Source organism: Eupeodes corollae, chromosome 2, assembly GCF_945859685.1.
Source record: "Eupeodes corollae chromosome 2, idEupCoro1.1, whole genome shotgun sequence".
NCBI classification, from domain to species: Eukaryota; Metazoa; Arthropoda; class Insecta; order Diptera; family Syrphidae; genus Eupeodes; species Eupeodes corollae.
In genome coordinates this window covers 56,808,773-56,835,450 of record NC_079148.1, presented here as the reverse complement: position 1 = coordinate 56,835,450, position 26,678 = coordinate 56,808,773, and the positions used below count along the sequence as shown (strand labels likewise).

General features: G+C 34.9%; 2 protein-coding genes across 2 annotated transcripts; one reads left to right on the top strand and one right to left on the bottom strand.

Moving 5' to 3' along the window:
* The first annotated feature begins 1,965 nt into the window (after positions 1–1,965).
* On the top strand, positions 1,966–9,389 carry LOC129945497 (putative peptidyl-prolyl cis-trans isomerase dodo). The gene is made up of 5 exons (XM_056055282.1): positions 1,966–2,157; positions 2,317–2,390; positions 8,781–8,915; positions 9,008–9,104; positions 9,169–9,389. Exons 1-5 carry the CDS (start codon positions 2,094–2,096, stop codon positions 9,276–9,278), a joined length of 480 nt encoding a protein of 159 aa, XP_055911257.1. The 5' UTR covers positions 1,966–2,093; the 3' UTR covers positions 9,279–9,389.
* On the bottom strand, positions 9,285–24,840 carry LOC129945496 (protein penguin). The gene is made up of 8 exons (XM_056055281.1): positions 24,401–24,840; positions 24,174–24,330; positions 23,863–24,108; positions 16,555–16,848; positions 16,063–16,465; positions 10,085–10,188; positions 9,880–10,020; positions 9,285–9,559 (listed from the first exon to the last, which is right to left on the bottom strand). Exons 1-8 carry the CDS (start codon positions 24,730–24,732, stop codon positions 9,386–9,388), a joined length of 1,851 nt encoding a protein of 616 aa, XP_055911256.1. The 5' UTR covers positions 24,733–24,840; the 3' UTR covers positions 9,285–9,385.
* Positions 24,841–26,678: the final 1,838 nt, after the last annotated feature.

Genomic DNA, 26,678 nt, shown 5'->3' with positions numbered 1-26,678 from the left:
CATAACTGTATTATGGAATATGATTTGTTTTTTTGACACTGCTGTATCTAGCTGTCAAAACATTAGTATTAAACTTCTTTTGCAAAAAGTTCCATATAAGTAGTTTTTGACATCTGTGTTGGTTTGCATTCATATTAATTTTGTATGATTCCTTATTTTAAAAGTTAATTTGGTTAAAAAGTATATTATTAAAAGTATTCATACAAGAAGATACATTTTCACTTTGCAGAAAAGTTTAATTTTCCACAAAACAGTTCATTGAAACCCCTAAAAAATATTTGCAAATTATAAGCATAAATATGTTTTGTTTGTTTGGTTTTTCAAAAAACATAATAATAATAATAATTTAAATAAATTGGGTGGCGCAACAGTCCGTTTGAGAACTAGGGCCTAGTGACTGACAACTCTCAACCATTTCAGTGTGCGAGTACTTTTGGCAGGGATGGAAGGGACCTACAGTTTTAAGCCGAATCCAAACAGCAAATTTGAGAAAGCAGTTTTCATGACAAGTATTACCCCTGGAAAATTTGTCAATTCCTCGTACCCGTACCCGTGAAAAAAACTTTAGGTGGCATAGGCAGGGATCGAACCCAAGACCTCTCGCATGAAAGTCCATCGAACTAACCATCATGTCACGGGTACTACCATCGCGCACATAAGCAAGTCCGAAAGTAATCAACGAAATAAACCAATACCCAGGAAACATTTATTCACCTTGATTACATTTTTCTCTTTCTTGCACTTACAGAAAATTATTCAATGTCCGCGCAGTTATCTATAATTCCTTGTGACACAAACTAAGGAATCGGTTCGAGGTGATAGTCTAGCTCGTGTCAAACACACAAACTAAAAAGTTGCTCGAATCAGCGACAGAATAGATGCTGCATGTGCGCCGACTCTCATATAAGGCTGTAGTGCTCGGTTGAGAAACCAAACAGTTTTGAAACTAAAAGTTGCATGTGCGCTCCTAGTCTTAAACTTTTGTTTTCCTTTGGTTTTGATTGCTTTTCTTTGTGAAATTTTAAATTTCCTTTTACATTGGTCAAATCAAAGTTATATATGACATCTCTAAGTTTATCAGCTCATTATACGTTCCACATCAAATTTTTGGTTTAAATGAACCCAAACAAATTTTGAATGTCTCTTTTCCTCTCTTTTTATTTTTTCTGGATCAGCTTCCAAATTTTATTATAGCGCATTATTATTTCGGACATTCTTTTTACTTACACTTTTCGTAATGTTAAGATGTTTTTCTGAACAAATGGCTAGGAATCTTTTAATTATTTTATAATATCCCTTTTTATGTTGATTATTATCCAGATACATATGTATTTGTGTTTGTGCTCGAAATGAAAAATATAAAAATATAATTAATCTGTCAAAATGGATGTGGTTCGCTTGTGTATGCTGGGGAAATTTGGACCGTGTCCATTAGACCGGGTTCAAATAGCATTGAGTCAATTGGTGCAGTCGTGTATGTCCAGCTTAATAGATTTTACTTAGTGGAACTTTAAACTTTAAGCACTCCATACACAGTTCAACTTGTCTTTCAATTTAATGTCAATTTCATCAAATCAACTCGTGTGTGGGCTTGAATTTGATTTTTTTGAAGGTTGACGATTGAGTTGGAAGAAAATCAAAAGATTTTGAATTTGTTCAAGTTGATGTGAATGTTTTCAACTTAGTTGAGGTGTGTGTAGGCAAGTCATTTGATTTACTGTCAAACCAAACGCATTCCATCTCTTTCTTAGCAAGAAAATTAAATGAGATAAAAAAACAGAGACGTGAATAATAATAGAATTATCTCTGTGGTCATGTCTGATGTCTTATGTATTAACTGAAAGATTTCTATATGAGGCTTGTTCATACTAAAATGTACATTTACGGAAATTACATCAATGCAACGTTACCTTTATACTATACCAAATTTGTGTAATCATTTTGGCATCACTTTTATTGAAACATCTGTCAAAAATTGGAAGCTTCTAAAAAAATTAATTCCCAAAAATTTTGCAAACCGCATTTCACTCAAACAAGCATTTCTTTTTAAAATAAAAATAAGCACAATTTGTTGTAAAAAACATTAAAATACTATGTCCGATACTACAGAAAAAACTGTTCCTGAAGGATGGGAAGTTCGCACAAGTCGATCCACAGGTATTTTAAGAGAAACGAATATAATTTTGCAAATAAGTAAAATCGATTTTTGCTACTATTCTTGTCGCCGGCTTGTGTTTTGATAACTTTTTTTTAATTTTTCTTAAATATTTTCTGCTTTGAAAAACAATATGCATACATACATTTTTCTAATTTCAGGAATGACTTATTATTTAAATATCTATACAAAGGAATCCCAATGGGACATGCCAACGGAGCCAGCCGCAAAACAGGTAAAAATGTATACCTACCCAAATTATTCGAATGACTGGGTTGGATTTTTTCTTTTGAAATATGGAAAATTCTTCAAATCATCACAGAAAATATCCACAAATTTTACATTCTCAAGATTGCCAAACTGGCTAGTAAAGTATTTAGTGATCGTGCAAAACAAATCGCCCGGTGGTACTAAATTATCCAATTCAAAAGATGCCCACAATCTGTGATAAACGTTGCTAATAGTATAAAGCTAAAAACGAATTGTTTTCTTTAATCATTGTCTTACCAAGAAACGTCCCATTATTCTCCCTTTGCGAAGGTCAGCTATAGATCGATAAGTGATAATTGTTGATCAATTTTTATCAATATAAGGGTTGTTTTACTTAGATTGGTGGTTTTCAATCTGGCCATACTTTTTAAGGAGTTTGTCTTTTTGATAACTTTCACTTGATTTATGCTCAGTTTGATTAAATACTCCTGAAAAACGTTTTAAAATTGTGCTAATTTATTACGTGCGACGCAACGAAAAAATCAGAGAAAACTTTTGGTGAGTTTTAACACAGCTGGACTATTTTTGGTGCGGTCATGTGAAGTCGCTTGTCCAAAAGATAAACCCGAGAAGATTGAAGTATTGAAAGAAAAAATTCGACGCGTTATTGCTGACATACAGCCCCAATTGCTGGAAAGAGTGGTCGAAATTTGAGCCTCGGCCCGCAGAGACTTTATTCAAAGAATTTACTCAAAGTCAAAAACAAAGTGTTTCTTTGAAAACCAAGTCAAAAATCTTAACGGGCTTGCGCTCTTCTACCAAAACGTAAAGGGACTTCGTAGCAAGACTGCTGACATTTTTCTTAACTCCCAATCATTTCCACACAACGTATTAGTTTTGTCAGAAACGTAGATTATTTCAAGCTTTTCCGACACAGAACTTTTAGTCAAGAGTTCGAAGTTTACAGAAATGATCGTTATGTTGGTAGTGCAAAGGATTTAGGTGGAGGTGTTCTTATAGAGGTAAAAAATACATATTTCTTTTCTTCTGTATCTTTTCCATTTGAATTATCAATTGAACTAAGACTATTTTCATTTTAAACGTCTCCTTCTATCTCTTCTCGATAAAGTCCTTCTTACTGACTTACAGCAAACAAGCTGTATTAAAAACTCAAAAAATTGAATTCTCGATTTAGTCTTTTCTTCTGACGCTATTAGTACTCTTGTTCTAGAATCTAGATCAGGAATTACTAATATTGATAAATATCACCCCGCTTTGGACTTTTTTTTTACTTAAGTAATCAACTTACTGAACACAGTAATTCCTTTGATTGCTTATATAATTTTGATTTCAGAAGAGTCAATTTCCAGCAGATGTCTGAAGATTTAACCATTTCGCAAATTGCTGATACATTAGCATTTTCTAACATTGACGAAGCAGTTTCAACTTTTTATAAGATCCTTAATTATTGTTTTGAAAAAAATGTACCCATAAAGAAATCAAGAAACACAAACTTTAGCCATCCTTGGTACACGAAAGAATTGCGTTTACTGCGTAACAAAAGAAATAAGGCATGGAAAACGTATCTCAAGACTCTGTCTCCAATCAACTTCTCTTTTTATGTTGAACTCTTTAACCAATTTAAGTCTCTTTCTAATTTTTTATATGCTTGTTATGTTACTGATATAGGCACCTCTTTGAAAGATAATCCTAAAAAATTTTGGAATTTTGTAAACTCAAAGAAAAAATCAGATGGCTTTCCAGTTAACTTCACTTACAAGAACCTTTCGTTAGATAAAACTGTTGATATCTGTAACGCAACAAATTTTCGTGAGTCATTTGTTAATAGCCCTGAAGAAGTTGATGAAGTATATTTTCATAATCTTCACTTCTTTTCGCAAACTAGCTGTAGTCCCATACCTACCTGTAGTCCATGCTACAGAGTACGGTCCTTGATCTTTTATCTACGTTAAATGATGACTGCTCAGCCGGTCCCAATGGTATTCCCCTGATAGTAGTACTTAAAAAGTGAAGTAATGCTTTAGTTGAACCCTTTACGTTCTTATTCAAACTTTCTGTAAAAATAGGCAAATTTCCCAGCATATAAAAGAAATCATTTCTAACACCAATTTTCAAGAAAGGTAACAAGGCGGATATAACAAACTACAGGCACATTGCAAAGCTTTCTTCTATTCCTAAATTGTTTGAACAAGTTGTTTGTGAAATTTACTCACATTCTCAAACATATGTTAGAACAGGGTTATGAAGTTGACTGTGTATACACTGACTTTTCTAAAGCGTTTGACCAACTTATCCACGGAATTATTTATTTAAACTTAAAGACTTGGTTTTCCACCATTTTTCTTAGCGTGGATCAAATCACAGATCCTATGAGGTAAAATTTAGAAACTGTCATTCTGAACCTTTTATTGCTCAATATGGAGTTCCCCAGGAAAGCCATATTGGCCCTTTTCTCTTCATTCTTTCTATTAACAACGTATCGTCATGTCTACGCTCAAGTGAACTTCTCATTTTTACTGACGATATGAAGATTTTTAAAATAATAAAGTCCACCCATGATCGTTTTCTTTTACAAGCCGACATTGATAGTTTCACATTTTGGTGTGGGAAAAATAGCCTTTCACTCAACCAATTAAAATGCCAGCCGATTACTTTTACTAAAAAACGAATCGGTTGTGTGTTTGATTATTCAACTTTGAATTTACACATCACATTAATTATTTTATTGTTTATAAAGCAAGTTCTATGATTGATTTTATAAAACGCTGGACAATGAAATTTAATGATACCTATGTTACTCTTTTTACTGTACAATTGTCATGTTCGCCCTCATCTTGAATATACTTCGCAGGTATGGACTCCCTATTACGAAATTCATAAAAATCGTATTGAATCAATTAACATAATTTTATTCGCTTTTCTTTAAAGGGGTTTCTTTGGGATGATCCTTATGATCTGCCTCCCTATGAACATCGTATTCTGATTTGAATTACCGAGGTGGAACTCATCGCATGCGTACATTTGATTTTATACATATTGACTTCCATAGAACTAATTATGGAGGAATGAAGCTTTAAGTCGAATGGGCATTTTATATAACTTAAACTGTTCATCGATAGATTTAAATTTAAATAGGCTAGGATTAAAGTCATTGTTTAGAACCAATTTTTTTTTTATAATACGCTTGCTACAAGCTTACTACTTTCTTTAAAAAAAAATGACAAACCCTTATCTTTGTAATGAAGCTGAGTTCTTTAGCATAACATCTTCTTACATGGCTTTAATTCCTTCTTAAAAACATGTTTGAAAACCCACTTCCTAGTGCATAACAAAAAACGTAGATTGGTAAAGTTGATGGAATAGGATGTTAAACGCTGCAAATAATTTTGTTTCAAAGCTATAGCTAATACAACGTAGTAAAATGTTGCTGTAGAGCTTAATATCTTACGTCTTCGAAACTTCATTTTCTTAAAAACAAACATCTGTGAGGTATTGAATATATAAAAAAAAATGTTTTTACAATTGCAATATAATTTACCAATTTGTATTAAAATTCGTAAAGTCTATCAACTTTAAAAAATACGTATTATATAAGTTAAAATGCTTCGAGTGTTGTCTTATTACATGTCATTTGATATTATGAATTCTTTGGTTCGCCCAAAACATTAATTTCTACCAAAAATTGTCAAAGGCAAGGTAAGAAGTACGGGTGTTGTCATAAACATGCATTAGACATGTTTATAAAGTCAGATTTACAATCGAGCAACTGCAGATAAATTGCAGAAGATATGTTCATAAATAACATCGCCATTGAATGCCTCTGGACCAAAATCCGCACCAAACATTGACTCGTTTTGGGTGTATCGGCTTTTCAATGTGTGCGTGCGGGTTTTCTCTGCCCCAAATTCGATAATTTTGCTTGTTTACAAACCCGCGAAAATCAAAACCCGAAAAGACGATTTTTTTAGCCAAATCAGCATCTTCTCTAAGTCGATCGCAGGCAATATTTCCCAGCGTTGTTCAACCGTAAACACAACCATATTCGTACAGCGAAAGGATAAAACTAATCTATCAAATCAGACATGATACAAGTATTACCATTCACGAAATAAGCACTAGTTTAAAAACAAAGTTAGATGGCGGACTCCATACAATAGAAACGGTCGTTACGTTGAACCCAATATTTGATTACTCAGCCAATTAGCCGCTATTAGAGTCTTGTTGTTTTACAAACAGGATATAATATATTTATTTATATAACAAAAAAAGATGTTGTATCAACAACGTTTGAAATCGGAATAAGAAAATTTGTGACAACTAGTTTTCTCATAATATTAAATATTAAAAACGATTGCTTATGTTTTTCAATACCCCTTCTCAATCGTTTAAACCAAGTCTTAAACATAAATCTTGAAAACGTGTTGAATCAAGGGATTTTGTAAGAACGTCTGCAAGTTGATCCTTTGTTCTATTGGAACTATTGATTTCAATCAGTCCATTTTGAATGTGATCTCGAATAAAGTGGTGTTTTATATTTATAAGTTTAGACCGTTTGCTCTTTTAATTTGTAGCCATTCCAATACATCCCTTACTGTCTTCGTAAATTATTGCAGGTTCCATGATAATTTGCTTAAGGTCTTTTAATATGCCTCGGATCCAAATGTCTTCACTTGAAGAAGTCGCAACAGTAGTTTGCTTTTTGCTAGACCATGACACAGTACATCCATAAACTTTAAACGTATATCAAGGATTAGGACTACTTACTTCGAAAACAAGTTTTTTTTTTTTTAGTCCCTTTTAAATATCTCACAATTCGTTTGAGAGCTTGCCAATGAATTTCTGATGGGTTTTGTTGGTATCTTCCCAAGTATCCAACTGGAAAACACATATCCGGTCTAACCCACATCATAATATACATTAAGCTTCCAAGCAATTCTCTGTAGGGCTTGTCAAGTGTAATTTCAGTTATTGTCTTTTTAAGTTGTAGTCCTTTTTCCTAAACTTGCTTAAAACTTTTTCAATGTTGGATACTTGCGATAAATGTATTTCGTTTTCATGAACATCAATCTTAATTCCAAGAAAATATTTAAGATTCCCGCAGTCTGACATCTTGAATGTCTTTTCCAAATTTGTCTTTAATTGCTCTATTTGTCTTAAGCTTTTTCCAGCAATGAGTAAATCATCAACATACAGAATAAGTATTATGATGTCATCTTCTCCTAGTCCGATCTTGGTGTACAAACAATAGTCGTGATTGGATCTTTTAAATGCCAATTGAAGAAGAAAATCGTTAAACTTTTTGTTCCAACATCGAGGTGCTTGCTTTAAGCCGTAAATGGATTTGAGTAAGTGACAAACATTTCCATCTGCTTCGGAAACCCCTTCTGGAACAGCCATATAAAGTTCTTCCTTCAACTCACCATGAAAAAATGCAGTCTTTACAACTAATTGGTGGAATATCAGGTTTTTGTACAGTCCAACAGCTAACACAATTCGTATGGTTGTCAATTTCGCAACGGGTGAGTAGGTTTCGTCATAATAAATCCCTTTACTACGAGTCTGGCCTTATATCTTGTCGGCTCACCTCTCGTTAACTTTAATTTGGAAGATCCACTTCGGTTTCAAAATCTTCGCATTATTCGGTTTTCTGACCACTTGCCAAAATTTGTTTTCGTTCATTGAAGAGAGTTCGTCTTGAATAGCCTTATACCATTTTGCAGCATCAGAGCAGGAATTGATTTCACCAAAAGAATTCGGAACACCTGTTAAAAATTCATCCGCAGAAGTTGCTCTATAACTCATGTAATAATCATCAAACTTACTTGGAGGTCGGCGCTCCTGTTCGCTGCGTCTTACAGTAGCCTCGCCTTGAAAATCACTGTTGTAATTTTGCGAAGGGAGCACAGCTGCACCATCGCTGACAGTATGATGTTCATCTTCCAAGTCTTCACTAACTGTATCTTCAGTTATGGTAACATCACCAGAGTCTTCAACAGTTTCATCTTCATCACACAAGTCATCAACTAGTTTATTATAGTCTGGTTGTTTTACAAACAGGATATAATATATTAATTTATATAACAAAGAAAGATGTTGTATCAACAAAGTTTGAAATCGGAATAAGAAAATTTGTGACAACTAATTTTCTCATAATATTAAATATTAAAAACGATTGCTTATGTTTTTCAATAGCCACTGTATCTCTTTTAATGTTAAGTCTGAGCTATTCTTGCAACAGCGACGCTAACTAACTAACTAACTTTAGAAAAACAAAAATGAATAAGGTGTTTTATCATACTATCGATCATTTTCATTTGCAAAACAAAGACCATTTATTTATAATTTGAGTCAAAAAAAAGACCATACAAATCTAATAAGCTTCCTTGTTACATAGGGTCCCAACGAAGTCCGTTGTTCCCATTTGCTAGTAAAGCACAATAAAAGTCGACGGCCAAGTTCCTGGCGAGAAGACAACATTACACGTTCCAAAGAAGAAGCACGCACAATTCTTGAGGAGTATAAGAAACAGGTATTATATTAATCCAAACATACATTTTATGCCTCCAATCTTGAAACTTTTTCAAAACACTCAATAAATATGTTTGTTTATTTGTTCATAAGATTGAATCTGGAGAAGCGACTTTGCATGAACTCGCTGAGAAATATTCTGACTGCAGTTCAGCTAAACGTGGAGGTGATCTTGGAATGTTTGGACGAGGTAAGTTTATTTAAATATTCACAATAATTTGTCTTTTATACTTTTTTTTAACGTTTTTTTTAAGGACAAATGCAAAAACCATTCGAAGATGCTTCCTTCAGTTTGAAAGTTGGAAAAATGTCAAAAATTATTGAAACTGATTCCGGACTGCATTTAATTCTTCGTACACAATAAAAATACAAAACAAGTCAAAATTAGTTGCGTAGATTAAAAAATATCTTTAATTAATCTCTAACATTACAAAAAAAAAAAAAACAATGAAATATATAAAAACTTAAAATCTAATTTTCAATTTTCTTTAACAAAAGTTTACTTCCTGCTGTACTTTGTCCCTTTAGAATTTTAATATTATCCTTAATTAGTTGCTTAAGGGTGTTTGTTGCTTCTTTTGCGTTGTTTTCGATGACATTCAGAAGAATGAAACAGCCTCTGTTATGAGTTAACCAACATTTTACCTAAGAAATTATTTAAAAAAATGTTTTAGTTAACGATTTATTTTCAAGGAGAGATATACGCTTAGTCCAAAAAGTCTCCGTACAACAAACTATTTCAGTGTTTTTCGAAAAAAAAGGTACTAGGAATAAATGTAAAAACCAAAGTGGCAATATTGAAAAAAAGTTAGTTTCCACCTTTACCTTTTTACCAAATTTAAACAAATTGTGATTGTTATTTTCAAAAACGGTTTTTAATATATTGTTGTAATAAATATTTAATCAACAAAAAGAAAGCTGCTGTACGAAGAATTTTTGGACTATCATGTGTATAATGTACTTACAGTTTCATCTGTAATAGTATTTGATAGTATCGCACCAAATGTCTCTTCTTGGTTTTCCTTGCTTCGCTCTGAATCATGTTTAATAATTTTCTTAAGAACAACATGCAAGCCAGCATGAACAATTCCTTCGACAGTTTCAGGCTAATGAAATAATACAAATGAAATAATGTCAATTTTTTAGATAGAAATAACAGAAAGAACGTACTGTATCGGCTTCTTTGCCAGGTTCTGATGCAGAAGCTGTCCAATCAGGTTTACAAATTAGGTTGGCCAAAGATTGTGCAGCATTTGTGAAGTTAGTCGATGTCACTGAAAACAAAAATAAGAAACATGAGCGTTTTCTACAATCATAATTTTATTCATATTAGATTATTATTTATATTTAAAAAACGCTGAAGTCTTTTTCGAATGTTGAAATGATCGTTCTCTATTTTAAATGGAATCAGATGAAATCATTCTGCTGCAGAATCAATCGGAAAAACACTGAGAAGCCTCGAAACAATTTGTTAATCTTAATAAATCCAACATGATTATCCTTACTATGTCAGCAATGAAAAATGAAAGTACCAGAGAAAAGAAATTTAATTTAGTGTGGCACGACCTGTGAACTTTTTTACGAAGAGTTTGCTAATCAATATAAAATTCCTCAGATTAGCCCACCCAAGATTAGAGAAATACCATTAAGCTTTTCCGATCAAGCTAAATATTTGGGCCTTATTTTAGACAAAAAACTAAATTGGAAGGCAAATATTGATGAAAGAGTCAAAAAGGCTACTGTAGCGCTTTTTACTTGTAAAAAGGCCATAGGATCAAAATGGGGCTTCTCCCCAAAAATAACCCACTGGCTATACACTTCGGTAATCAGGCTGATACTCATTTATGGAGCCGTCGTATGGTGGACCGCACTGGACAAGATGGTTAATCTAAATAAGCTTATTAAAGTCCAGCGGTCAGCAGGTATGTGCATCACAGGTGCACTTCGCACAACACCAACCGCAGCACTGGAAGTGCTTTTAAACCTAACACCACTTGACATCTTCTCTAAAAAGGTGGCTGCCAACTCATGTGTAAGGCTTAGAGCGACCTCTCAATGGACCAGTAACAATACTGGACATACTACTATTCTAGACAATTTCAGATCTATCCCAGATCGCTTAGACTATACCATCCCAAAAATGGTATTTGGTAAAAGATTCCATGTGTCCATCCCTTCAAGATCCTCCTGGGAAGAAGAGGGACCCCTGGAAGACGATGCGGTACACTTCTATACTGACGGTTCAAAGACCGATCACGGAGTTGGAAGTGGTATCTTTTCAGAACAACTGAATCTCAGTCTATAATATAGACTTCCCAATCAATGTAGTGTATTCCAGGCAGAAGTAATGGCGATTAAAGAAGCACTATCCTGGCTCAAAGAAAACGTTATATCTTGTAAGGATATACGAATCTTCTCAGACAGCCAAGCCGCTCTTAAATCTCTCGCGTCGGTCTCCACAAACTCTCGAACAGTCCACGATTGTCAATCATCTCTGAATGAGATGACGGACAGTCTAACATTCACCTCATTTGGGTGCCGGGCCACAGAGACATTCCGGGAAATTGCAAAGCCGATGAGCTCGCCAAAAACGGAACACTTCTGCCTTATGTTAGACAAAAACATAACATAGGAACACCACTTGCTACATGCAAATATCTTCTCAAGCAATATGCTCTAGAAACAACAAATGCTAGATGTCACAAAGTACCACCTGCCTAGCAACCAAGCAAATATGGCCAAGTATTGACTTAAAACGGTCAAAGAGCTTGATATCACTGAGCAGACAAAGTATAAGCTCTACAATTGGAGTAATAACGGGACACTGCCTCATACGAAGACATGCTCTGAGGCTAGGGGTCTACACAAATGACTTCTGTAGAAGCTGCATGGACGAGGAGGAAGAGGAAACAGTCCAACACCTTCTGTGTACATGTCCAGCACTCTCCATTAGAAGGAATTACTTTCTCGGTAATCCCTTCTTTGATAACACCAGTGAACTGGCAACGATTGACACAAAACGTCTCTCTAACTTTATTAAAAGTACAAAATGGTTTGTTTAAATTTATTACTCTCCCATGAGTAACCTCATTAGTGTTATCACAATGGACCCTTGAGGTCTACGTGTGTCAATGACATCTTGACAGCCACTCCAACCTAACCTAACCTACTCAATCAAGAAAAGTTTTGAATATATTATTAAAACACTCTTAATGATAAATAATTGCATATTGGTTCCCAACCTATTTTTTTGCTTGTCATAGATAATCTTATCGATTACCTTCTTGGTAGGGTTGAGTAATAATTAATTGTTTTAACAAATGATATGTTTATTTTTTCCCCGGAAGCATTACAACTCATGATAAACAGAACAAGCGACTACTGTAGTCTGTGGATCTTAAAAACCTTAAAGCTCTACATTTTTTATTTCCACTGCCGCTCATCTGAATATTTTCACCTCACTGTTGGCCTCTCTTCATATGTATTGCAATGACACATCTTTTTTATATATGTAATGGCATCATTATGTGCTTGCTTTGGGAGAAAAAAATGTGTCTTAAAGCTTACCGTTAATCTCCCACGGTAGTTAGATTAAATGTATTTATAAAAACAAGCATTTTTTTGGCTCATTTGAATAGGTTCAACAGCAAAAATTGCAGTTTGTGGTGAGTTGCGTGTTAATTGTAACCGAAATTTTATCGGTCAATAAAGTTAGTGTGTTTTTCCTATTAACGGTGAAAAAGGGTCGCGGAAAATCTTTAAGCAAAGAAAAAAAAGGCAAAATAAAAGCATTTCGGGAATCAGGACTAAGCCAACGACTTATGGCGAAGAAATTCAAAAGAAGTCAAAATTTGGTAGGCAGTTACTTGCGATATGTCCAAAATTATGAAAAAAAACATGAAAGGAGGAACTTATACGGCCTTATCAAAGACTGATAAACGTGCTATCATCAGAACAGCTTTTAATTTTTATGATTCCGTGTCAAAAATAAAAACCGGTGTCAATTGCACTTTAGCTACGGTAAAACGATTTTTTCAGATGAAAAAAAGGTAAAGTTAGAGGGCCCTGACGGCTATAATTATTACTTTTATGACCTTCGAAAAAGGGAGCATTATTAGAGTCGGCTGTATAGCGGTAAGGCAGTGTTATGGTGTGGGGAGCTATTTTCTTCTACGGAGCCTTAAAGCTCCAATTTGTTACATCGAGAATGAATGCAAATTCTTATAAAGGTGTGTTAGAAAAGGCCTTCCTACAGATTTCTGATCTCTTTGGGCCAATATCGTGGACATTCCAACATGATAATGTCCCTACCCATACAGCGAGGACAGCAAGGCAGTGGAAAGAGAGCCAAAATGTGGAGATGCTGGTGTGGCCTCCATACTCCCCTGACCTTAACATAATAGAGAATGTGTGGGGACTTCTCTTAGGTAAAGTATAGTCATGGAGGCAGTTCAAAGACAAAAAGTCATTAATCGCAGCCATTAAAAAAGCCTGGTCAGAAATTTCGCTTCAATACTTGGAAAAATTGTATAGTTCCATTCAACACTCATTATTAACTATTGTTAAATAATCATACAAAACAAAAGGGTAAAATAATTTATGGAGTTTAAATAATTTGATTGTTTTATTCCATTTCATCCGTTGAACCTATTCAGATGAGCCAAAAAAATGCTTGTTTTTATGATAACATTTAGTCTAGCTACCGTGGAAGAATAAAGGTAAGATTTAAGACTAATTAATTTTTCCCAAAACAAGCACATAATGATGCTCTTTCTTTACATATATAAAAGAGATGTGTCATTGCAATACATATGAAGAGAGGCCAACAGTGAGGTAAAAATATTTGTGAACCTATTTAGATGAGCGGCAGTGTATATTTGATATGAAGCCGTGTAGAAGGGCTTTGATTTTCGATATGTTTTAAAAATTTATATCGCATCCTTCTGCAAGACATGTCCAATCATTGTACCAGTCCAGGCGAATCGCTAGTCAGCAAAGTTTAGTTCTTAAAGCAATACAAGTCTAAAATAGCTGGTACAGTGATTGAACATATCTTGCAGAAGGTTGCGATATAAATTTTAAATTAAATGTTCAAAATACATATATCGAACATCAAAGCCCTTCTGCTCGACATCAAATCAAAGGTAGATACAAAATGTAGAGCATAGTATGCAGCTGAAGCTTCGGGTTCAATATTAAGGAAAACATACAGTAGATTGAACCTGAACCATAATCTCGCAGAGAGAAACTACTTCTGAGACTTGATCAAGATAAATTTGACTGCTACAACGGTCAAGATTCCGAGGGAATCACTAAGCCTAAAGGGTATGGCACACACATATCCGATTTACCGCAGGAGTATAATATGGGCTAATTAGCGTAAAGAGATGACGCAATCCATTTCATCGGAAAGTGTTACATTTTCAAGAAAACTATAAAATCACTTTATCAGTCCTAAGGGCTTATTGAGATGGTTGTGGCCAAGTTGTTTAAACATTCAGCCTTATCACACGCCCCGACGTAATAGATTCGTTCTACGAATCCCGAAAAAAGGTATCATAGCTCCGTTCGTATGGAAACATTCTGCTACGAAATTCGGAGTTCTGAAAAGTGGTATCAATAGAACTAAATGAAACTTACTAAGTTTGACAGATTTTTCTACGAACAGATACAAATTGACAAAAATGTAAGCTCAAATACAAAATTATTCTGAAAAATATATATACTTTGTTTTTAAAGGTCCAAAAAAGTAATTACAAACAAAACACAGTACCAAAGGCTATTGGATTTACTACAAGAAAACCCTGAAATTGCTTAAGGGTACACAAAAGCAACAAAAGAGAAAGTCACCGCCTTTTGGGATAAAGTAAAAGAAGAACTAAACAGCCTTGGTCCACCTGTAAAGGATGCCAGCAGCTGGAGGAAGGTACATTTAAATTACATAATGCTGCAAAAAGGTCTTTCTAAAATCTCTCTTTGTTTTAGGTATAGTTAGACTGGAAGGCGTATATTAAAAGAAAACTAGTAGAAAATAAAAAAGAAATCAAGGTTACAGGTGGTGGAATGAAGAGAACGCATTCTTTTTCAGACCTTGAAGAAAGTGTTATCAAGTTAACTGGTCTTGAAACATCAACAAATGGAGTTAAAAGCTCTCGTTTGTTTGGCTTCAACAGTTCTTTGGAAGACCAAAATCAACAACTTAACGAAGTTGTTGAAGATAATAAAAAAAACGTAGACTGTGCCATTCCAATCTCGAAATCTTTTCCTACGCCGTATTGATACCATCCTTCTGCCAGGAATCTGAGTAAAGCTGCTAGTCTGCTGATAGGTGTGATTGAAAATGAGAACACACACGGGTTCAGTTCTTGATCCAGCTTCTCCAATAAGTATTTAAATGCTGCTTTGTTAACTCTATAGTTTTTTTCTGAATCTGGATATGGACCATATGTATACAGTTTAAGAAGATAGATTTCAGGATTAAATGCATCCCTTAAAATGTTCCTATGTATTTTTAATCCGCTTTTTCGTTGCAAATTTTCTTCATTTATTGCAAAAATAGCGATTGCAAATGAATCCATTTTAAAAAATACACAAAAAGCAAGATCCAAGATTAAATTTCAATTTTGATTTTTACATTTTGACGTTTACCAGCTGATTCCGAAAGTCCGAATAAATGGTTTCTGGGTGGCAATGCTTTTTCACATTTCGTTCGGGGCCTATGATATGAATTTGTTCGTATTCGTAGTGGAACAAAATGTTCGGAACTACGAGGGAGCTTATGATAAGGGTAATTGTTAAATTGCTTTAAGATGTGGAGTAAAAACAATTAATAACCTTATAATAATCAAGCATTTTCAAAGATAAGAATCCCACAGACATGAACTCTTCAATTCTACGATATTTTCAGTCTTTTCATGACTTATATTGCAAAATATTTAACCCGAAATTTCAGAACCTATTAACGAATTAACCTGAACGAAAATTCACTCAGTAAGATTTCTTTTCTACTCTAACACCACTTGGCATATTATTTATTAAATAAATTAGGTGTCGTAAGACAGATAGGAATTGCACTCAAGCCACTGGTACTACTATATTATTTATTAGAAATTCTTAAAAACTCACTAATAGATTAAATATCTACTTACATTTATTCAGTAAATTTGCCGTCACCAATCCAATATGGCCATCAGCAAACCAAAATTCAGGTGCATCAGCTATGGCCTTTGCAATTGGTTCTTCGATTTGTTCAAATATTTCCTTTCTTCTCAATTCCTTGTCTTTTTTGCCATATTTCAAGCCTTCTTCAATGTACGATGTAAAATTTGGATGGAAACTCTTTGTATCACCAGGCGAAACAAACCATTCAATAACACGACGACCCCATTGATTGGCAGCAATGGTTTGTAAATCAGCAAGAATTGGATCGAAAATGGCTTTTTTCGTAGCCTTTGTGTCGTCCAATGCATTAACCATTGCAATAACAAACACATGACCTTGTTCGTGAGTGCAGATTTTAACTAAATGTTCTTTAATTGTTTTTACGATGGCCTGAATAGAAAAAAAGAAATTTAATTTCATTGAAAAATATTGTATACATATGTATAAAAATAACGAATAATTTTATTCTATTTACTTACACGTCTATTTTTTGGTGTTGAGTGCCAGAAACAAAGCACAGCAGCTTCACATCCTTCTTTTGTTGTTAATAGAAGTGGTATCAGGCTGGAATACATTGTAACAGTTTCTTCTATTTTGTCTTCTTCACATTCTTTTAGGTATTCCAAAATTATTGCATGAACTAGTGAACTGTCAACGAGTTTCTTATTAGCCACATGGTCTAGATTGGATTTGACTGAACCTAGAATAGCAGCTTTCATGTGTTTTGTTTCTTTATACGTGTCGGATAATTCCTTAACAGAATCATCTTTTGACTAAATAAAATAGGGAAAAAATGTTAGTCATAAAGAAAACAAGTCATTTGCAGCAAATCTCTTGATTTTCTCAACAAGATATCGGAAGAAAGAAGGCTAAAAGTTGTTTAAGACTAAAAACAGTTTCGAAAGACGATGGCATGCCAGCCGAGCTGATTAATTGTATGTGGACGCATAAAATCGATAATTATAAAAGTTCCACAGTGCAAAGCAGCACTAACACAGGACTCTCGCTAATCCTTAACAAACTAATGGAAACATTGGACCATACCAGTTTTACATCATTGTAGGGAAATCATCAATGATTGACATACTCAGATTTAATCATTGAGAAAGTTGAACAAGTTGCAAGAAAATCATTCATCCAGATTGAGCAGGTAACTTAAAATCCGTGACTACACACTTATAGAGAAACTCCAAGGTGTATTTTGAATTGGACTCAGTTAAGTGGACCTTCGGAAAAGACATTTCTAAAATACTTGGAACAGTCGAAGCTGCTCCATAAATAACTGGCCTGGTTAGGTTAGGTTGATGGGCTGAAGATTGATGACTGTATCGCCATACTTAGATCAATGTAGGTGCATTGTGATATCCTGAATAAATAGACGAAAAGTAAATGATTTTATTCTCCAGTTCTTCAAGACCATTGAAGAATTAATGCCCAATAACTTGTTTCTAGTGTGGCATAGTGCTGGTAGTGTAGTGTAGTGGGCTCATGTCATCGGTAGCAAGCCGCAAATTGTTTTTATAATAATCACTTATAGATACCATTGGTTTTTAGTTTCGAGATTTAAAAATGGTTAAAAGAGTCAAAGTCGTTTGGTGTTTAAATGAAGGTTATGATTTGTGGGTTTTTCGTACAAGTATTCTTTGTCTAGATGCTTCTTTGAATGGGACTTTGTATTGTGGAATGCGGGCCATAGTTTCCTGGCCGTTGGACAGGTTTCAAGGTATTTCCATTTTTAATTTTTTTTTAGTGTCTTGTTACGAATGATGCGTTTTTATTCACAGGAAGAGGTGCCTTAAATTAAGTCTATACTGAATTGGTTCAGCTCATCAGCTCTCTCGTTCCTATGTACATCGTTGTGAACTGGTATCCAGCAGAGTCTGAAGTTATCACTGGTCTGTGATTTATTTTTTGGTTCTTGCGATGATACTCTTAGCTTTTCATATTCATTCATATATTCGCATTTTACTAATGGGGAGTCATAAGGTGTTTAGAACACCCAAATAATATCGTTTGGCCTTATAGCTGAGCACAATTTGAATGCCGTAATCTATGGGTAGAACTTAGACAGAGGAAACCGAACACAGCTATAAATTCTTAGTATGTGTATCTCAGGCAAAGGAAATATATGGAATAAACTTTAACATCTATTGAACAACTTCGCAATCAAACTCAACACAGAAAGGTTATGAAGGTGATGGCTCATATTTCTGTCTTTAAGCTTTTTCTTAAATAGCACAAAAAGACTCCATGAAAATACTCTTACAAAGCTAGTTTCTTATTATCTCAATGCTCGCATTGTTCTAACTTATAATGAAGGTATATATACCATTGCCACTCTCGATAGAAGCGAACAAAGCGTTGAGAACAACTAACAGAGGATTCATTTTTGGCTCCGAACATTGTATTTTCTTTTAGTAACTTGCAAGAGGACACTTAAATTATATCCGAGTTACGAGAGTAAACATGGAAAAGCAGTGTACAGTAGATGATGGGCACGAAGAAAAATATGATGTTATGTTTTAAAGTCAGTAAACAAATAAGTTTTAAGATAATAGTTTTATTAATCAAGTAAAATAGAATAAGAATCAAAATTAGTAAATTTAGTTTATATTTAAGATGGCTGACAATTCAGAAGTCACGTCCTTCCTGGTAGAGATCACAAAGCTGACTGACTTCCTTCTTCCATTCTCTTCGTATTCGCAATTCAAAAAGTAGTTGGTTTGGCGTTGCCAACATCCCTCTGTGTTGAATTAAAGATCAAGGCGAATCGGAGGACGCCTTATCCTTGTAGACCTGCGTAGTACAGGACTGGTTAACTCTTCTAATCTTGATGCAGTGGAGTCTTGAAGTTCATCTTCATTGCGTTCAATCGGGTTTCTAGTTGCTTCAGAATTGGGACTAGTAGAAACGTCTTCAGTAGTGGGTTGAATATCATCAGGCTCAAAATTTGTTGGATATGAGTCGACCGTAGGCATATCTTCAGTAAAACGTTGCTTCAGCTGATTTGTGTGAGATCTTATCAATTGGTTTCGTCGATTTGTTTGAATTAGAACGTTATACAACACTTGGCCTATTCTTTCGATAATCACACCAGAACTCCAAAACATTTTGTTACGCTGGAATGTCTTTGCAAATACTTTATCACCTGCTTTGAAGTATCTTGGTATCGCCCCGTGTTTTTTGTTGAATGCTTCTTCCATAGATGAATTCTTCATTAGATCTGTTGTTGTTTTCGGTTTCAATAAATCCAAAGGAGTTGAAAGTTTTCTACCGATGAAACATTCAGACGGTGATTTACCCTCAGATGCGCTTGGATTAGGTGTAGCACGATACTGGGAAAGGAATACAAGCAAGTTTGCTTTGTCATCCGTGGAGTACTCGGTATATGATTTAGCTAGAGCTCTTTTTATGATGTCAACAAAGCGCTCAGCTTGCCCATTGGACTGCGGGTGGTAAGGTGGTGTTCTGATATGCTGAATTCCCCTTTCATCGCAAAATCTTTTGAAATTGGAGCTGGTAAACTGTGTACCGTTGTCAGACACAATTGTTTTTGGTTGACCATATCTGCTCACAAATTCGTGTAGTTGATTTATTATTTCAGTTGTTGTTATTGTCGTTATTTGCGCTACTTCTGGCCATTTGGAATAAGAATCTACCATTACTAAGTAATATTTACCTCGAACTGGTCCACCGATGTCTATGTGAATCCTCTCCAAGGGTTCATGTGGTACTGGCCAAGAACTGAGTTCTGTTTTTGTCGGAGATTTTGCAACGGATGCACAATTTTGACACTGTTTGACATGGTTCTCGATGTCAGTATCGATTTTGGGCCAGTAAACGTATGATCGTGCTATGGATTTCATGCGCTGTATTCCTTGATGACCTCTGTGTAGCTGTTTCAGGATCCTTCGTTGAAAAATGGCAGGAATAATAACTCTATCTAATGTCATAAGGCAGTTATCTACTATGGTGATGGTTTCATGTCGGTTGAAAAATGGAATGACATCTAAAGGAAGGTTCTTCGAAGACTTTGGCCAACCATTTTCAATGCAATTGAAAATTTTGAGAAGCGTAGTGTCTTTGCTTGTTTCTTTTCGTACCATGTTGAGTGTGACTGGCAGGTGAACAATGTTGTCTTCAAGAATGGTTTTTATTTCACTTTCGATTTGTGCCACTATGAAATCTTCTTCGATCTGTTGCTTTTGTCCATCGATGAGTCTTGACAAAACATCAACATTTCCAAATTCCTTTGTAGAAACATGTTGTATTTGGAAATCATAGCTCATAAGAATGAGAGCCCATCTCTGCAACCGGTTGGCGGTGTGTGTAGGAATACCCTTTTTTGAACCAAATATTTTGAGAAGCGGTTTATGATCCGTAAGAAGAGTAAATTGACGACCATAAATCATTTTGTGGAACTTTTTACATGCGAAAACGAGAGCAAGACCCTCCTTCTCAATTTGACTATAACGCTTCTCTGAAAGTGTGAGTGCGCGTGAGACATGGTATATTACTTTTTCTGTTCCATCAGGCATTTTGTGGAAGATTTGAGCACCGATGCCTACCATTGAAGCGTCTGCTGCTACGAAGATTGGAATTGTTGGATCGTAGTGTGTAAGCAGTAGGTCGGAAAGTAAAATTTCTTTAAATTTCTTGAAGGCACTTTCACATTTGTCGGTCCATTCCCAGCTAGTGTCTGCTTTCAGCATTTCATCAAGCGGATGTCGAAGCTGTCTCATGCTAGAAATGAATTTTCCATAATAATTCACTGCACCCAGGAAAGAACGTAGTTCAGAAATGTTGGTTGGTCTTGGCATACGTTGAATGGAATCGATTTTTGCTGGATCTGGACGAATTCCATTGGCATCGATTATGTGTCCAAGATATTTGATGGATGTCTTAAATAATTCACATTTTGACCAGTTGATGGTAAGGCCATGATCATTAAGACGTTTTATGACTTCCATAACAACGTTGTAGTTCCCGTGCAATGTTTTTGTTGCGATGTAGATGTCGTCAAGGTATGCAGCGACTCCATCAATGCCTTGCAAAATTATTTCAATTGCTCTTTGAAACAGTCCGGATGCTGGCTTCGATCCAGGAGCTAAACGATTCATCAAGAAGAGTCCCTTGTGTGTGTTCATGGTGAGAAGTTTCTTCGAATCATCATCTACCTCAAATTGCATGTATGCATCGGAAAGGTCAATGTTGCTAAATATTGTGCAATTTGATGTCTTAGCAAACATTTCATCCGGAGTAGGAATTGGATGAGCATTTGGTTCCAAGCAGTTGTTTAAACCTGTGGAGTAGTCTGGACAGATACGAATTTTATTGTTAGGTTTACGTACCACGACAATAGGTGCTGCCCAATCTGAGTGTGTGATTGGTGTTATGATACCAGAGTTTTCTAGTCTCTTCAATTCAGCTTCCACTAGATCTGCAACTCCATATGGAACATCTCTTTTTGGAATGTAAACGGGCTTGGAATCAGGTTTTAGCTCTAACCGCAATTGAAATTTGGTACAGTGGCCTGTTTTTGAAGAAACCACATCCGGAAACTTTTGCTGGACCTCTTTGAGAACTAAATCCTTACTCATATCTGCTGTGATTGCGTTGCAAATAGAGTTTATGGGTAAGTTCCAGTAGCCAAATTTTTCAATTAGGTCAATTCCGAAAATATTTAAACTGGGAAGACTTGTTACATAAACTGTAGCTATTTTTACTTCGTTCTTGTGCCGGATTTGTGTAGTGAACATGCCGATGAGTGGAAGTATATTTCGTGATGCATCTGATGCGCTGCGCTTACATGGCTGTAGATTAGGACGACCCAATTTAATCCAGTTTGTTTTCGAAATAATCGTGATGTCTGCTGCTGTATCGAATTGAAGTTTAATTTGCTTCGCAGATATTTCGACTGTGACAAACTTTCGGTCCGAAGTGTAGTTGCCAACACAATGTATGGTGCTATGCGGACTTGATTTTATAACATTTTGCCTGAAGGCTTGCTTTTTGTTGCTGTTGAATTTGTTGTTAGCGTTTTTGGGCTTTGCTGTGTTGGGCCTTGAGGTGTTAGGTGAATCCCCTTGTGTTTGTTTCTGGAAACATGCACAATAGCCATCCTTATGCCCTTGCTTGTTACAAATGTTGCACTTGTGTTGTGTATATGTGCAATCTTTTACAAAATGCATGGCACCACATTGCCAACATGGTCTTCTTGGTGCGTCGATACGTTTATGCTGAACTTTTTGATGATCACTAATGCTGTTGCTTGAAAATTGATTGCGAGTGTTTTTTTTAGAAGAAACAGCATTGATGGCTGTATCTTTTGCTTCTAAAAGGTGCGAATCACTTTTCACTATCAATATTCGTTGAGTCTCTGTGATCAATTTTTCTAGTGTTATTTCAGCATCTGTATCAAGCATTGTAAGTAATTTGCTACGAATGTCATTATAAGTGGATGAATTTAATCCAATTATAAAGATCAAACATTTAAATTGATTTGTCGACATGGCTGCATGCTTAAAATGCTCGCATTGCTTGTTTACTTTGCCTGCATAGGCAATAAAATCTTCAGCATCATTTTTGGTAATTTGTAAGCATTTGTAGCGAATGCTGAACAGCGATTCTTTCGTGTCAAACAGCTTCTTGAGTTCTGTGACTGTGTCCTCGAATCTAAGTTCTTGTGGTTTTCTTGGCAAGATACAATCTGCATACCGTTCATAAACTTGTTGACTAAGTCTACGTAACAACAACCGTACTTTCGAATCATCTGGAAGCGTTTTTGCATCCTCTTTGAAATGCATTTCGTAGCGACCGTACCAATGTGAAAAAGTGCTGTTATTTTCAGGCTCATACCTAAACTCGTGTATGCTTTTTCCAATTACATCCATCAATGCTTCTTGTTGTCCAGCTTGAAGTTGTTGCTGTGATGCCTGTGAAGCTTTGTTGGAGGAATTTTCCATTAGTTTGGTGAGCTTTTCAATTAGATGTTGTTGGCGCTCAGCAGCCTCCTGTTGCTGTACTAAAAGCTTTCCAACCACTGAATCAAGTGATGTAGACATGATTTTTTTTTTTTTTTTTTTTTTGAGTACCGCGTGTAATTACTTTAAATCCTCGTCGCCACTTTGTTATGTTTTAAAGTCAGTAAACAAATAAGTTTTAAGATAATAGTTTTATTAATCAAGTAAAATAGAATAAGAATCAAAATTAGTAAATTTAGTTTATATTTAAGATGGCTGACAATTCAGAAGTCACGTCCTTCCTGGTAGAGATCACAAAGCTGACTGACTTCCTTCTTCCATTCTCTTCGTATTCGCAATTCAAAAAGTAGTTGGTTTGGCGTTGCCAACATATGAGTCTTTCGCAGTTTTGTGAAACAACCACACAAAAGTATTTGGAGACAGAAGCGAAAAAGAAATGGAATATAGAACATCTCCAATATGAAGCTCTACAATAGAGTCGCACCAAACTGGCGACGATCCGTTAATTGTTTGACCCAAAATGTTTGTTTTCTTTTCTAGGAATAGTGTCAACAATTTAGACTAATGTGTTCTTAGCTTGTATGAAACATGCTGTTTTCAACATGGTTATGAAAGTACTTTCAAAAATTCATCTCTCAAAACTTAACTAGTAAAGTCGAATCTAAAAAACAATTACTCTTCAATGGCACCACTAGAGACCGACTTTCAGGAGTTTTATCGCGAAATAACACTTTAAGGACAAGCAACTTAAACTATTCCTTCTCCGCTAAACGTTTCATTTCTCTAACTAAAATTGGTATTTACCTTTTTGTATAAATCTCCATAGAATTCTTGACGCATGTAAATTTTTTGCTGTGGCGTGGCATGAGTTAAATAGGCGTTATCCAAAATCTTGCTCGAAATATTGTGACATGCCAAGCGAACAACGTTTCCTAAAAGAGAATCCACTAGTTTAGTTTTGATTCCCGCACTTCCATACTTGAACATTGTCACTACACAAAAGTGTGCATACTTTGAAATGGCCATTTCTACGACTTGAGGAAGGAGTTCCTAGTAAAAAAACAAAACTCGACATTGAATGTTTTTGTCTGCATTTTAGAATGCTTTGGACTTACCTCAGAAATACTAGTACGTATAGCCGGTGATGCGCATTTGATCATAGTTTGAACTATACGAGCTGTGTCATGTGCCAACACAAATTTCTTGAGCATTTCTCCCCTCACCAACTCGTAAAGTTTTTCTGCCTCAGCAGATTTGTTTCCAGATTTTCTGCTACAAAATTGTAAGGAAAATGAATATAGAAAAAATGTAAATATTAAGAGTTAAATAAATTGATAAATACCATTTAAGTTTTTCATAGATGCGTTTTGCTTCGGCAGCCACATCATACGAGCCTTTGGTTTGCTTTCGCTTCAATTTGAGTTCTTTCTTATCTTGCTTGAATTTACGCCAGTCTGTTTTTTCTGGTTTCGCTTCGGGTTCGTCCTTTTTTTTACGTTCACCTTTTGCATTTGGGAGTTTTCCAGCTAGAGGTTTCGTTGGTTTTCCTTTGAATAGGTTTTTAGGTTTTGATTTGTTAACTCCAGATTTGTCAGTCTTTGTTTTAACTATTTTGGTTTTTGAAGGACCATCCTCGCTGGATGGAGCAGGTCGTTTCACTCCTTTTGCAAGCATTTTGATTTTTGAAACGATTAAATTGATAGTGAAAAGTAAAAACTAATGATTATTTTTCTAATTTTTATGATTTCAATAATTTCCACGTGCGATGCTTAATGCCGAACAAAAAAAAGAACAATCAACTGTCAAAGTGATTTGACAGTTGACATGCAAAAAGTTTCAAAACAGCACTGCCAGGTTGGTTTGTAAATTGACTTTTAAGGCGCAGTTCACTTTTCGCTCGATCTACCGCTAATGGTGGACTAACACCATTCAGAAGTTTAAAATATGCACAAGAAGAGGATGCCACCAAAAGATACTAAACCCTAAATGCAGAGATCTTATACTGACTGAAAGCAGTTTATAGTAAGTGTCATAATGCAGATATAAAGAACATGTTTGTTTTAGTGTAGTCACTCTTTGAGATATCCCGGTCAGCTTTTTGTCAAATAATTGCAGATTGCACGTATAAAAATACCGTTTTACATGCGGAAATTCTTACTTGACAATTTTTCTTGTATTTCCATTACTACACAATATATCTTCTAATTTTATAAGTTGAAATTTCATGTCAATTTAAATTCATTCCAATTCAAATTTTGCCAAAAAATTTAATTGTTAGTTAGGAAATGAAGAAATGCTTTAATAAAATAAAACGTAATATCATTACGAAATATTTATATGTATTTATAATGTATAGACAAAATTTTAAAAAAAATATCACTATTTCCACTAGTGGTTAGATTATAATTTTCCTGTTATTTCAATCATTTTATTTTACTTAAAGTTAAAATGATATTCAGGGCTAATACTGAAATTGACTGTAGTATCCGTTTAGTGATAATTACTGCGTAGGACTGTCATGCTGGAGGTGTTGGATTCAATCCCTAACTGTACCTCAAAACATTTTTTTACGGGTACTGTCTTTCAAGAAACTGACAAGTGTTTTTTCAAATCAGCCGTTTGGATTGGGCATTCCAATTGCAGGTCAGTGTTTCTAACGAAAATTCATTTTCACAAACATCTAATTCTATTTTGTCAAAAAACTAAACAAATGTTTGTTCCACAGATTTCTGGTTCAATTCCATGCAATTCCAATGATAGATTGTTCCAGTGCGTTTAACTTATTAAATTTTTGTCAACTGGCGTTTTTCTTTTTAAGTTCAGAGCTGAGCACTGAGCAGAGTTTAAGCGAACAGTTTAGAGTGGAGTGGAGTTTTGAGCAAATATGTCCACAGCTCTCTGATTTAAATATGAAACAACTTGAGCACTAAACTGTCATGATTTTTATTTTTTCTAAATTATCTTACCTTCTGCACTAGAGCGACCAGCCACTTCCGCAATTTGTATTCTGCTGACAATGATTTTTTTTAATTTCCCGGCTTTCAAATATCAAATTGTTTGTGGTCAGCATTTTACTCTGTTATTTTAATTTAAGCTCACAGAGCGCGCTCTGAACATGTTTAGAACTAAAAAATAAACACGAATTTGAAGCTCTGAACGATCAGAGCTCAAAAAGAAACACAATTATGTTTTGACAGTTCGAGCTCTGCTCTGAACTAAAAAAGAAAAACGCGAAATGATTGAAATTTTCAATGATCACCATAAGCGGCTGGTCAAACAAATTATGTTGAAGCAATCTTTATAAATGCAGAATAAGGGAAGATCTATAACAAATGTTTATCTTAAATTTACTCACTTATCCACACATTCCATTATTTGACAAGCATCTATCCTATTCTATTTTCTTCATAACTGTAGATGCAGGTTTATGTATCCATAATGTCTGTATTATGGCACTAATTTATAATATCTGCATACATGAAGGTATTACATCTTTTTTTATAAAGTCTATAGTATCATCATGGAGCATCTTTTTTACTTTCACCGAAGCCTCTAGTTGGCGTTGGAAGTTTTATATACAAAGATTGTAAAAAAATGCCCGTGGCATGATGGTTAGTGCG

Coding starts and splice junctions, on each gene's coding strand:
- LOC129945497 (XM_056055282.1), top strand. CDS start 2,094: ATGTCCGATACTACAGAAAAAACTGTTCCTGAAGGATGGGAAGTTCGC. Junction 2,391..8,780: donor CGGAGCCAGCCGCAAAACAG/GTAAAAATGTAT, acceptor CTTGTTACATAG/GGTCCCAACGAAGTCCGTTG. Junction 8,916..9,007: donor TTGAGGAGTATAAGAAACAG/GTATTATATTAA, acceptor TTTGTTCATAAG/ATTGAATCTGGAGAAGCGAC.
- LOC129945496 (XM_056055281.1), bottom strand. CDS start 24,732: ATGCTTGCAAAAGGAGTGAAACGACCTGCTCCATCCAGCGAGGATGGT. Junction 10,189..16,062: donor GGCAAATTTACTGAATAAAT/GTAAGTAGATAT, acceptor TTTTGTTTTCAG/TGACATCGACTAACTTCACA. Junction 9,560..9,879: donor ATACTATTACAGATGAAACT/GTAAGTACATTA, acceptor ATAATTTCTTAG/GTAAAATGTTGGTTAACTCA.